Here is a 14,931-nt window from a genome sequence, read left to right on the forward strand (position 1 = left end):
TTGTTCTTTCTCTTTCAGAAGAACAATGAACAGCCACCAACATGCAGCAAAAGAAACAGCATGCGAGTTTAATTCTTTAGAATTTAACCATTTAGACGGAAAACCGTATCCATAGTAACGTCGATTGTAATTAAAAGCAGTAATGTTATATTTTCATGATTTAGCGGGTTCTTCAGAAACGGGAATGTTATCAAAAGGAACAATGATCGCCTGTGGCTTAAACTTGTAATCGACTATAGGGAAGGTTTCGTGATAGATTAAGGTTCAATATATCGCGTGATTGTTAATGCTTCTGTCGGATGACCACCTAAGAGATAGCATGTCAACAACTGAGGTTATCCGTCATCTGGCTAATAACGGGACAACGGACATAGCTAGTGACGTCATCAGCACGGAAACTACCGAAGTATGGCGAACGTTGATGGCCGTTTATTTGGGCGCCATTTTGTTCCTGTCCTTGACCTTCAACGGAACATTGTGTCTGCTTTTCTACAAGAAAACACACCTACTGAGCGTTTCTAACTGCTTTGTGTTGAATCTCATCGTCTGTCAATTGTGTAAGTAGATTGCTGAAATAAATGCATCTAAAATCTATTATACTAATATACCTTTGACCAGCTTAGTGTTTGAGGTTATATTTCATCTACTGGCCAAGCCCTGTTTAAATCTACTGATCTAACTGATTCAAATCAATAACAACGATCTGTAAATTTACCAAAACTTATCTACGGCATATTTGATAAACATAGCTATCGTCTTGGACAAAAAATAAATTCGAACAATAAACAGGTATAACGTGTGTTTAAAATGATGCGCATTGCCATTCATTTGGCCTCATTTGTACAACAGTCACGATACAACCCGTGCCTCCAACAATTTTGCGTGACACGAATCAATCATAATATTAATTTAGATGAAAACGCTCAGTCAAGAAAAAAACTCTATGATTGTGAACTAATTATTTAATGGTTAGGGACGCCGGGAGGTAACATTAAGTGGGTTGAATGATAACATGTTTTTCCATTCCAATCGCGCCGTTTGTTTTAATGCCTATGTTTGATTTGTTTATTTCGATCTTATTGATTGGTTTATATTTTTTCGAACTAGATCTTAATGGTTATATTTACAACAGCACCACCACCACCAACAACACCACCACCACGACCAACAACACCACCACCGGCAGCAACAACACCCCCACAACCATCACCACCACACCATCAACAACAACAACACCACCACCTCCACCAACAACAACAACAGAAACAACACCACCACCACCACCACCACCAACAACAACAACAACAACACCACCAACCATCACAACAACAGCATTCATTGCATTGGCGATAACCAATCGCGACAGCAAGTGTTTTCGTAATTATAAATAATCAGTTAGGGTTATAATCATTCTACAGAATGAAAACGATGGAATTGATTTATTATAGATATTTTAAACTATGAATTCACTGATATAACACATCGGGGGTGAGTTTCATAGAGCCATAGAGTTTCATTTCATTTTCAGTGTCATTTCTTAATTTTTATAAACTGGTATTATATACATACAAAGCACGTTATTAAAACTATGTTCAGTATGTAAACTATTTAAAGAAACCATGTTTAAGAACAGTCTCTAGTCTAGTTTAAACCCGGTTTGTACATTGAGCGTGGTTTGTAGATGACCTTTATTGATTAAATGATCACAGGTCAAAGTGCAAGGTCACCTTTATTAGGACAGTTACGGATGCTTTATTCTCCGTTTGTTTTCTTTCGATTGACTTGGTTTTTATTTCTTAAACTTGGTATTCACATAAACCATGGTCAGTCAAAGACCCCGTATGATTTTGTTATAAATAGGGCAAAGGTTAAGGTCATGTTCACCTTTATTAGAAATGGGCATAACCGATAGGCGACGGATCCTATTTGCGGAAATCGATTATAGTTGTGACGTTTATGTTTCGACGTAATTTTTGAACTTACACGTAAAACAAAGCTTATATGTAAACCTTTCATTGTTGAACTTGTTTTATATTAAACCCAGTATCAAAACATTTACTGTACAAATGACAAAAGCTTAACAGACCTATTAAATGATGTAAAGCCATCAAATTTACAAGAATGATGCAAAGTCTTGCTTGGAAACAAATTTTGCAGACAATGAATGGAATCTAGAAATAGTGAGGCTATTTCAGAGTGTCATTAGCGTTTTATGAACTAATTCCTTGAATTTACCAGTGTAATTGCTCAGTTTAAAACTGCTAATGCACTTATATTTGATAAAGATAAAAGAAGATTCGTTCGTTACATTTGAAATTGGTTTCTAACATTCAAGTTTGATTTCAAATTTAATAGAACATTGCGGATCTCCTTGTAATCGATTTTGAGTGCCATGACCTTGCACTGTCAACCGAACATCATAAATGCAGACGTGTAATAAACTATATCGTCTGTTGATTAAAACACCAGCAAAACGTTTGAAAACAAAGTTGTTGTGTTTATGTTATTTTTACAAGATTAGTGTATTGGCTTTGAAAGATTTTCGCAAATATTCCTTATTTGAAACTAAGTTCAGATTTGTGTAATTAATAAATTTGAGAACAAAAATGAATCGACTTTAAAATCTATTAACCAGTCCAAAGGCGGCATATCTACATAAGAGACCTAAATATGGCGACAAAATTTGTATATAGAACACTATGTTCACAAACGGAGCTTTTGGACAAATTATCACCTTTTCTGCAAGAGAATATTGATTGTTGAAAGATAAGGCAATTGCTGCCAGAGCTGTTTATTTGTTTTTCACTTAAAAGGACTCAATTTTGAGCACAGCCGAGAGACTCGATAATTTAGGGACTGACTCCTCTGAGCTCTACCGCTGTTCTAAACAATAATCAAATAAGCTTTGTTGGTATTCGAAGTTTCAAACCATATTTCTTATAGTTACTGCAACCACAGCCCGAGTTATTGAAATCCTACACGGGCGCTTTACGGCAAGTGTATACTTTCAATCTCAGTGTGTGTATACCACGTGATAAATTGCGTCATAAATGCTACGTCGGAAGGCAATATTTTGCTTCGATTGAAGACTTAAAACAATGATAACTTTTCATTTTCTTTACCATTTTAAATGAAACATAGCGCAGTCTATGTAGCTTATGGAGCACCGCCTTCGGTCTTTTACCAAATTTTGATTGAGAGTTTAGTTTCTTATAACACTTCGACAAAACTTTTCACGATACGGCCGTCTGACGGAGCACTGTCAAAACATTGTTTGGGAAACAGGTTTGTCGAAGTGTTTGATGAAACTACATGTAATCACCTTATCAAACTCCGGTTATAAAACAAAGGTGGGGCTCTTTAAGCTGCATAGACTAACCTTTGTTTCATTTAAAATGGTGAAGTAAGCGAACAGCTATTATTGATTTAAGTCTTTATTTTAAACAAAATATTGCCTTCCGACGTAGCATATATGACGTAATTTATCACGTGGTATACACACACTGAATCTCGGGGATTGCGGATTTCTAAACTGTTTTGGTATCATGTTGTTAAAGCTGCACTCTCACAGGTTGAACGTTTTGTTCAACTTTTTCATTTTTTGTTTTGGAACGAGCCAATTTTTGCAAAAAGCCATGGAACCGTTATATAAGATTGCTGAAAAAAATCATATCGCAGATTTTTATCTTTAAGTTCGAAAAATGATGTTTTTTGCATTTTTCTTAAACCGTAAGTAACGGTTTAAGCCATAAAACATTACTTTTCGAACGGAAATATGCAAGTCTACGATCTCATGTTTTGTTAGCAGTCTTATATCATTCGTTTGCAGATATTAACGCAAAAATGTACTCTGTTCAAGAAAAAAAAGTTGTTAAAATGGTCAATCTGTGAGATTGCAGCTTTTTTGACAACGTTCAATAAACAGTGTGTGGTATAAGTGAATAATGTTGTAATTTAACCTCACGTTAGTTATAGAACGACAACGTCCATTCAACTTGTCACCATTCTAATACGGGGGTTGATGTACAATCGAAACCCGTTGGTTCGATAGTTCAGGGACCGGCCAAAATACTTCGAGCTTCGCGAATATCGAGCCAAGCGGAAATGCTTACAAAGAGTAAGACAAAATCGGGGCTTGACATTAGTTCGAGCCAACAATAAAATCGAGCCAAGCGAGTTCGAGCCAACGGGTTTCGATTGTATATAATATTATTCAAACAAAGCAAACAATCTCTAACAAGGTACAATACATGATTAAATAATGCTAAAACCAACGTACATGTCCATTCAAAGTACTTAAAATGACACTCTTATTCAAAATCAATACATGCACATGTAAAACAAACTTAAATTTGAGCGATAAACCCTCCACTTGTTACTAAATAATGCATTTATGAATATTTTTAATTACTATAAATAATATAATAACCGTGTATTTAACGGCTGAATGCACAAAAATATTATTAGTAAATGCTAAAATATTTACTGCGATCTACTATAGTCTCATAAGGTAGCAGTACCATGTTTTCTGCAGATTTCTTTTAAATTAAACTCGTTATTCATCACTGTTTTCGATGTTTTCATCCTTTTTAGTACTATTAAACAATTTTATCAAATGTGTTAAATCTTATTTAGTAGTAATAGTGTTTCTTAACATCAATTTTTGAACATGTGTATAAAAATCGGCGTTCTAATTTTTTGTCATCAGTCTTATATAACTGCCTTCCATGGATTTTCGCAAAAATTGGCTCGTTCCATGACAAAAAATAAAAAAAAGTTGTCAAAACGTTCAATCTGTGAGAGTGCAGCTTCAATGTTTAGCCTAGTACTTAATGATTGCCTATCTACGATTTCATTGGCTGAAAATGTAGGTTGTATTCTAAAGTATAATAATGCGTATAATGCAGAGTTGCATTGACAATTTTCGAACTATTACCAGACATTTAACTATTAAACCGACCCTCATCTATCTATGAAGATATGCCCTTACGTACGCATGCATTGATAGACAAACGCTTTTTCAAACGCAAATTTGTCACACAAAGTTACACATTTACTGGCAGCTAAGGTTTTTTTTCTTTAGTGGCAAAATGTCTTGAAATATTGATGGCCTCGCGTCAAAACAGAGAAACTACAAAATCCCAAAGTTTCAGTAGCTACGCTTTTTTTGTATTTTCTGGGTACATGTTATTTAATCACACAGTTTGTTTACAAAATGCTGAAGTCACAATTTCTGAAGTTATAATTACTGAAGGTTTGACATTCCTGATTCTCTGTGAGATGTCAAATTATTGTTCGACGATTTGATGACATGATGCATCACCTTTTTCTGATTGCGTTTTTTTTTGGGCATTTTTCAAGAAGATGCGGCTCGCCATTCTTATTTTAGTGATATAAAACTTCCGAAGCCTAAAAAAATGCAGCTTCAAATTTTGACGTGAGCCTATCGATATACCGATGTAGTTCCACAATTATTAAAGCTGCACTCTCACAGATATACCATTTTAAAACTTTTTTATTTTTTGTCTTGGAAAGAGCAATTTTTTACGTAAATATCTGCAACCCAATGATGTAAGATTGCTGACAAAATATCAGATCGTAGATTTACATAAATCCGTTCGAAAATTAAAGTTCTACGGCTAAAGGTTTAAGAAAAATGCATAAAACATACATTTTTGAACTTGAATATAAAAATCTGCGATCTAATTTTTTGTCAGCAGTCTTATATAACATGTTTCAATAGATTGTCGCAAAAAATGGCTCGTTCCAAGGCAAGAAATAAAACAGTTGTCAAAACGTTCAATCGGTGAGAGTGCAGCTTTAACGCTTTTAATTGTTAAAACTCAATGTTGTTGCATCGATCTCAACGCCACTTGCTTACTACATACTTCTCTATTTTCAGGCATGTCCACCTTTCTTCTCCCGTTCAGTTTGTTTGCCGTTGTCTCCCAGCATCTCGAATACTCAGGCACGTGGTGTCAAGTACAGGGGTTCCTTTTCACCGTCCTCGTTGTCACCCAACAGCTTGCTCTTCTTACCATCTCATTGGATCGGAACTACGCCATAATGAACTCTCTTCGCTACCCGAATGTGTTTACTCAGTCACTTTGCCTTGGACTTGTGTTTCTCTCGTGGCTGTTTGGCATCGTTATAAGTATCCCGCCTGTATTAGACTCAGGGCTTGGACAGTACAAGTTTCATAAAAACCACTTCATATGTTCCCTTGATTGGTCCTACAATACCAACTATCTAGTTGTGTTCAGTGTTTTATCGTTCGGACTCCCTATATTTGCTCAGTCTATATGCTATGTAAGAATATTCTTAGCCGCAGTTGGTCACAACAAGAGAAGTGCTAAGGTGACTCCGTGGGTTAGTCAAACGAACACAAGAACAAATATTGAGAGTGAGCAATCCTCTAGCAGTACTGAATACTCGGAGGCCGCCAATGGATCTATGGAGTGCAAGGCGGTCCGAACAATTCTAATAATCGGTGCGGCATTCCTCATTTGCTGGGTCCCGTATTTCGTGGAATGTTTTGAAACAATGAACGGCGCTATAACAGATTCAAACTTCAGCGCTGCTGCAATTTGCTTTCTATTTTCCAGTGGTATTCTTAATCCTTTGATATACGCCTATATGAATAGAATCACGCGGCGTGAGATTGGACGCTTTGTTTGCGGTAGTTCATCTCAGCGTGATTCGGATGACTTTGTGTCAACCAGTATGAGCACACATACCTCAGTTTGGGACATACAGAACCGGAACCGGCCAAGAAGCCTAGCCGCCACAAACGATATGGCTACTATACACGAACATCCCGAGGAGAGTGTTGTTCAGTTGGACGATAAAAATCCAAGTGTTCAAATTCCAACACCTGTAAAGGAGACGAGGTCTCCCGGTGGAAAAAGCGTGAAACAATGTGAAAAGATATTTGTTAAAACTGAAAGTGCTAGGACACTCAACAGTACAGAAATAATCGTTGAGCCAATGCAAGAGGGATGCGATGTGGTGAAACAAAAATCAGTAGAACAAAACACTAGTAACACCGTCGAAAACGCCAAGAAAATCTCAGATAAAATTCAAGACAACTCTCATTGGAGTGTTATCAAATCTGAGAAATTCAAAGAAGAACGGAGAAGATCATCTTATTCAAAGGAACAGGCGGATGGGTATTTCTCTAAAGGAAAACGCAGACGGAAGCGAGATTGTGGGTCCTTTCTTTACTTCGAACATGAGGCCGAAATAAGGTCACGAAAAACAAGACCAGATCGTATTTCCGTTGATCATGTCCAAAGTATATCAGTTGGCAAGTTTCCTAATTTGGTTAAACTGAAATTGTCAGTCCGAGAAGAAAATCTTGAGAAGATCAACAGACTATTTGTAAAGTCAAACTTTGAATACCAAAACAAATCTATGGAGGATAATGATGAAGATGACAACGAAATTAATATCAAACAACAGTTTACAAATGAAACACAAGAAGAAAATAAATCACCAACAACAACCGTCATCACAACCAAATCTTGGCCTCAAAGCAAAAAAAATAGTAAAAAGCTTCCAAAGAAGCATGCTGAAATATGCAGAGTAGAATCCTTCCCCCTCGGTTCATCCTCAGACAGAAGACCTTGCGTCCGAGAACGGTATAACTCTGCACCCGGTACTTTACCAATCTAGTGTGCCTTTATCATTGTAAAAAAACATGCCTATTGGTTCATCCTCAGTTTCAAAGTTCTGCGTCTGAAAACGATATCACATGCGCCCTGTATTTTACCAATTTAGTATGCCATTCTCGGAGTAAAACATGCCTATTGGTTCACCCTCAATTTCAAAGCTTTGCGCCCGGGAACAATATCACATGCGCCCTGTATTTTACCAATTAGTATGATATTCTCGGTATGCCTATTGGTTCATCCACAGATAAAAGCCATTGCATCCGAAAACGGTATAGCTCTGCGCCCGGAACTTTACCAATCTGGTGCGCCATTCTCAGTGTAAAAACATGCCTTTTGGGTCACCCTCAGATAAAAGTCATTGGGCGTGAGAACGATATCACTTTGTGTCTGGTACGTAACCAATTTAGTGTGCCATTCTCTTTGTGAATGCATGCCTTTTGGGTCACCCTCAGATAAAAGGCATTGCGCGTGAGAACGATACCATTTTGTGCCCGGTACGTTACCAATTGAGTGTGCCATTCTCATTGTTAAAGCATTCCTTTTGGGTCATCCTCAGATAAAAGGCATTGCGCGTGAGAACGATACCACTTTGTACCCGGTACGTTTCCAATTTAATGTGCCATTCTCATTGTAAACGCATTCCTTTTGGGTCATCCTCAGATAAAAGGCATTGCGCGTGAGAACGATATCACTTTGTGCCCGGTACGTTAACAATTTAGTGTGCCATTCTCATTGTAAACGCATTCCTTTTGGGTCATCCTCAGATAAAAGGCATTGCAACCTAGAACGATACCACTTTGTGCCCGGTACGTTACCAATTTAGTGTGCCATTCTCATTTTAAACGCATTCCTTTTGGGTCATCCTCAGATAAAAGGCATTGCGCGTGAAAACGATACCACTTTGTGCCCGGTACGTTACCAATTTAGAGTGCCAGTTTCATTGTTAAAGCATTCCTTTTGGGTCATCCTCAGATAAAAGGCATTGCGCGTGAGAACGATACCACTTTGTGCCCGGTACGTTACCAATTTAGTGTGCCATTCTCATTGTAAATGCATTCCTTTTGGGTCATCCTCAGATAAAAGGCATTGCGCGTGAGAACGATACCACTATGTGCCCGGTACGTTACCAATTTAGTGTGCAATTCTCATTGTAAACGCATTCCTTTTGGGTCATCCTCAGATAAAAGGCATTGCACCCTAGAACGATATCACTTTGTGCCCGGTACGTTACCAATTTAGTGTGCCATTCTCATTGTAAACGCATTCCTTTTGGGTCATCCTCAGATAAAAGGCATTGCACCCTAGAACGATACCACTTTGTGCCCGGTACGTTACCAATTTAGAGTGCCCGTTTCATTGTTAAAGCATTCCTTTTGGGTCATCCTCAGAGAAAAGGCATTGCGCATGAGAACGATACCACTTTGTGCCCGGTACGTTACCAATTTAGTGTGCCATTCTCATTGTAAACGCATTCCTTTTGGGTCATCCTCAGATAAAAGGCATTGCGCGTGAGAACGATACCACTTTGTGCCCGGTACGTTACCAATTTAGTGTGCCATTCTCATTGTAAACGCATTCCTTTTGGGTCATCCTCAGATAAAAGGCATTGCACCCTAGAACGATACCACTTTGTGCCCGGTACGTTACCAATTTAGTGTGCCATTCTCATTGTAAACGCATTCCTTTTGGGTCATCCTCAGATAAAAGGCATTGCACCCTAGAACGATACCACTTTGTGCCCGGTACGTTACCAATTTAGAGTGCCAGTTTCATTGTTAAAGCATTCCTTTTGGGTCATCCTCAGAGAAAAGGCATTGCGCATGAGAACGATACCACTTTGTGCCCGGTACGTTACCAATTTAGTGTGCCATTCTCATTGTAAACGCATTCCTTTTGGGTCATCCTCAGATAAAAGGCATTGCGCGTGAGAACGATACCACTTTGTGCCCGGTACGTTACCAATTTAGTGTGCCATTCTCATTGTAAACGCATTCCTTTTGGGTCATCCTCAGATAAAAGGCATTGCACCCTAGAACGATTCCACTTTGTGCCCGGTACGTTACCAATTTAGAGTGCCAGTTTCATTGTTAAAGCATTCCTTTTGGGTCACCCTCAGATAAAAGGCATTGCGCGTGAGAACGATACCACTTTGTCCCCGGTACGTTACCAATTTAGTGTGCCATTCTCATTGTAAACGCATTTCTTTTGGGTCATCCTCAGATAAAAGGCATTGCGCGTGAGAACGATATCACTTTGTGCCCGGTACGTTACCAATTTAGTGTGCCATTCTAATTGTAAACGCATTCCTTTTGGGTCATCCTCAGATAAAAGGCATTGCGCGTGAGAACGATACCACTTTGTGCCCGGTACGTTACCAATTTAGTGTGCCATTCTCATTGTAAACGCATTCCTTTTGGGTCGTCCTCAGATAAAAGGCATTGCGCGTGAGAACGATATCACTTTGTGCCCGGTACGTTACCAATTTAGTGCGCCATTCTCATTGTAAACGCATTCCTTTTGGGTCACCCTCAGATAAATGGCATTGCGCGTGAGAACGATATCAATTTGTGCCCGGTACGTTACCAATTTAGTGTGCCATTCTCATTGTAAACGCATTCCTTTTGGGTCACCATCAGATAAAAGGCATTGCGCGTGAGAACGATATCACTTTGTGCCCGGTACGTTACCAATTTAGTGTGCCATTCTCATTGTAAACGCATTCCTTTTGGGTCATCCTCAGATAAAAGGCATTGCGCGTGAGAACGATATCACTTTGTGCCCGGTACGTTGCCAATTTAGTGTGCCATTCTCATTGTAAACGCATTCCTTTTGGGTCACCATCAGATAAAAGGCATTGCGCGTGAGAACGATATCACTTTTGCCGGTACGTTACCAATTTAGTGTGCCATTCTCATTGTAAACGCATTCCTTTTGGGTCATCCTCAGATAAAAGGCATTGCAACCTAGAACGATACCACTTTGTGCCCGGTACGTTACCAATTTAGTGTGCCATTCTCATTTTAAACGCATTCCTTTTGGGTCATCCTCAGATAAAAGGCATTGCGCGTGAAAACGATACCACTTTGTGCCCGGTACGTTACCAATTTAGAGTGCCAGTTTCATTGTTAAAGCATTCCTTTTGGGTCATCCTCAGATAAAAGGCATTGCGCGTGAGAACGATACCACTTTGTGCCCGGTACGTTACCAATTTAGTGTGCCATTCTCATTGTAAATGCATTCCTTTTGGGTCATCCTCAGATAAAAGGCATTGCGCGTGAGAACGATACCACTATGTGCCCGGTACGTTACCAATTTAGTGTGCAATTCTCATTGTAAACGCATTCCTTTTGGGTCATCCTCAGATAAAAGGCATTGCACCCTAGAACGATATCACTTTGTGCCCGGTACGTTACCAATTTAGTGTGCCATTCTCATTGTAAACGCATTCCTTTTGGGTCATCCTCAGATAAAAGGCATTGCACCCTAGAACGATACCACTTTGTGCCCGGTACGTTACCAATTTAGAGTGCCCGTTTCATTGTTAAAGCATTCCTTTTGGGTCATCCTCAGAGAAAAGGCATTGCGCATGAGAACGATACCACTTTGTGCCCGGTACGTTACCAATTTAGTGTGCCATTCTCATTGTAAACGCATTCCTTTTGGGTCATCCTCAGATAAAAGGCATTGCGCGTGAGAACGATACCACTTTGTGCCCGGTACGTTACCAATTTAGTGTGCCATTCTCATTGTAAACGCATTCCTTTTGGGTCATCCTCAGATAAAAGGCATTGCACCCTAGAACGATACCACTTTGTGCCCGGTACGTTACCAATTTAGTGTGCCATTCTCATTGTAAACGCATTCCTTTTGGGTCATCCTCAGATAAAAGGCATTGCACCCTAGAACGATACCACTTTGTGCCCGGTACGTTACCAATTTAGAGTGCCAGTTTCATTGTTAAAGCATTCCTTTTGGGTCATCCTCAGAGAAAAGGCATTGCGCATGAGAACGATACCACTTTGTGCCCGGTACGTTACCAATTTAGTGTGCCATTCTCATTGTAAACGCATTCCTTTTGGGTCATCCTCAGATAAAAGGCATTGCGCGTGAGAACGATACCACTTTGTGCCCGGTACGTTACCAATTTAGTGTGCCATTCTCATTGTAAACGCATTCCTTTTGGGTCATCCTCAGATAAAAGGCATTGCACCCTAGAACGATTCCACTTTGTGCCCGGTACGTTACCAATTTAGAGTGCCAGTTTCATTGTTAAAGCATTCCTTTTGGGTCACCCTCAGATAAAAGGCATTGCGCGTGAGAACGATACCACTTTGTCCCCGGTACGTTACCAATTTAGTGTGCCATTCTCATTGTAAACGCATTTCTTTTGGGTCATCCTCAGATAAAAGGCATTGCGCGTGAGAACGATATCACTTTGTGCCCGGTACGTTACCAATTTAGTGTGCCATTCTAATTGTAAACGCATTCCTTTTGGGTCATCCTCAGATAAAAGGCATTGCGCGTGAGAACGATACCACTTTGTGCCCGGTACGTTACCAATTTAGTGTGCCATTCTCATTGTAAACGCATTCCTTTTGGGTCATCCTCAGATAAAAGGCATTGCACCCTAGAACGATACCACTTTGTGCCCGGTACGTTACCAATTTAGAGTGCCAGTTTCATTGTTAAAGCATTCCTTTTGGGTCATCCTCAGAGAAAAGGCATTGCGCGTGAGAACGATACCACTTTGTGCCCGGTACGTTACCAATTTAGTGTGCCATTCTCATTGTAAACGCATTCCTTTTGGGTCATCCTCAGATAAAAGGCATTGCGCGTGAGAACGATACCACTTTGTGCCCGGTACGTTACCAATTTAGTGTGCCATTCTCATTGTAAACGCATTCCTTTTGGGTCATCCTCAGATAAAAGGCATTGCACCCTAGAACGATTCCACTTTGTGCCCGGTACGTTACCAATTTAGAGTGCCAGTTTCATTGTTAAAGCATTCCTTTTGGGTCACCCTCAGATAAAAGGCATTGCGCGTGAGAACGATACCACTTTGTCCCCGGTACGTTACCAATTTAGTGTGCCATTCTCATTGTAAACGCATTTCTTTTGGGTCATCCTCAGATAAAAGGCATTGCGCGTGAGAACGATATCACTTTGTGCCCGGTACGTTACCAATTTAGTGTGCCATTCTAATTGTAAACGCATTCCTTTTGGGTCATCCTCAGATAAAAGGCATTGCGCGTGAGAACGATACCACTTTGTGCCCGGTACGTTACCAATTTAGTGTGCCATTCTCATTGTAAACGCATTCCTTTTGGGTCGTCCTCAGATAAAAGGCATTGCGCGTGAGAACGATATCACTTTGTGCCCGGTACGTTACCAATTTAGTGCGCCATTCTCATTGTTAAAGCATTCCTTTTGGGTCACCCTCAGATAAATGGCATTGCGCGTGAGAACGATATCAATTTGTGCCCGGTACGTTACCAATTTAGTGTGCCATTCTCATTGTAAACGCATTCCTTTTGGGTCACCATCAGATAAAAGGCATTGCGCGTGAGAACGATATCACTTTGTGCCCGGTACGTTACCAATTTAGTGTGCCATTCTCATTGTAAACGCATTCCTTTTGGGTCATCCTCAGATAAAAGGCATTGCGCGTGAGAACGATATCACTTTGTGCCCGGTACGTTGCCAATTTAGTGTGCCATTCTCATTGTAAACGCATTCCTTTTGGGTCACCATCAGATAAAAGGCATTGCGCGTGAGAACGATATCACTTTTGCCGGTACGTTACCAATTTAGTGTGCCATTCTCATTGTAAACGCATTCCTTTTGGGTCATCCTCAGATAAAAGGCATTGCAACCTAGAACGATACCACTTTGTGCCCGGTACGTTACCAATTTAGTGTGCCATTCTCATTTTAAACGCATTCCTTTTGGGTCATCCTCAGATAAAAGGCATTGCGCGTGAAAACGATACCACTTTGTGCCCGGTACGTTACCAATTTAGAGTGCCAGTTTCATTGTTAAAGCATTCCTTTTGGGTCATCCTCAGATAAAAGGCATTGCGCGTGAGAACGATACCACTTTGTGCCCGGTACGTTACCAATTTAATGTGCCATTCTCATTGTAAACGCATTCCTTTTGGGTCGTCCTCAGATAAAAGGCATTGCGCGTGAGAACGATATCACTTTGTGCCCGGTACGTTACCAATTTAGTGCGCCATTCTCATTGTTAAAGCATTCCTTTTGGGTCACCCTCAGATAAATGGCATTGCGCGTGAGAACGATATCAATTTGTGCCCGGTACGTTACCAATTTAGTGTGCCATTCTCATTGTAAACGCATTCCTTTTGGGTCACCATCAGATAAAAGGCATTGCGCGTGAGAACGATATCACTTTGTGCCCGGTACGTTACCAATTTAGTGTGCCATTCTCATTGTAAACGCATTCCTTTTGGGTCATCCTCAGATAAAAGGCATTGCGCGTGAGAACGATATCACTTTGTGCCCGGTACGTTGCCAATTTAGTGTGCCATTCTCATTGTAAACGCATTCCTTTTGGGTCACCATCAGATAAAAGGCATTGCGCGTGAGAACGATATCACTTTTGCCGGTACGTTACCAATTTAGTGTGCCATTCTCATTGTAAACGCATTCCTTTTGGGTCATCCTCAGATAAAAGGCATTGCGCGTGATAACAATATTACTTTGTGTCGGTACTTTACCACTAGAAAATAGAAAGCGCAATTCTAAGAGTATAGATATGCAGACAAATATTGATAGTGATGGGCTGTTTTTAATGTTCCTGTTTTTAATGATCCGTCCCAAAAACTCTTTTCGTGCGTTTTGGCAAATATGTTATTGTTGTGTTTGATATTTTACATACTTATTGGTATTAAGTTTTGTTTGTTTGTTGTTTTGTTAAACTTTAATGAATGATACTGTTATTTTAAAAAAACACATTTTTGTTTAAAGAATAAACCGTTTTCTTGACTTGTTCCTATTGTTTGAAATGGACGCTCATTTGAATAAAATACGTTCTTCGGTAAAAGCAACGCCGCAATATTTTTAGAAGCAGATATTGATTAAATATTTATATATTAATATCGTAGTTTTATTTTTTTCCTTTTTAAAGATGCACTCTTACTTCCATACTAGATGTACCACAATTAATACAAGTGTTTTAGTTTAACGAAAAGTTTGCAAAAATATCGAAAACAATGGTTCTTATAAAGCATACCGTGTTT

General features: G+C 39.6%; 1 protein-coding gene across 1 annotated transcript; it reads left to right on the forward strand.

The window, feature by feature from the left end:
• Nucleotides 1-302: 302 nt before the first annotated feature.
• Nucleotides 303-7,674, forward strand: LOC128245998 (opsin-3-like). The gene is made up of 2 exons (XM_052964207.1): nt 303-557; nt 5,903-7,674. The coding sequence occupies exons 1-2, from the start codon at nt 320-322 to the stop codon at nt 7,672-7,674; spliced, it is 2,010 nt and encodes a 669-aa protein (XP_052820167.1). The 5' UTR covers nt 303-319.
• The last annotated feature ends 7,257 nt before the right edge of the window (nt 7,675-14,931 follow it).

This window comes from Mya arenaria, chromosome 9 (assembly GCF_026914265.1).
Source record: "Mya arenaria isolate MELC-2E11 chromosome 9, ASM2691426v1".
Taxonomy (NCBI): Eukaryota; Metazoa; Mollusca; class Bivalvia; order Myida; family Myidae; genus Mya; species Mya arenaria.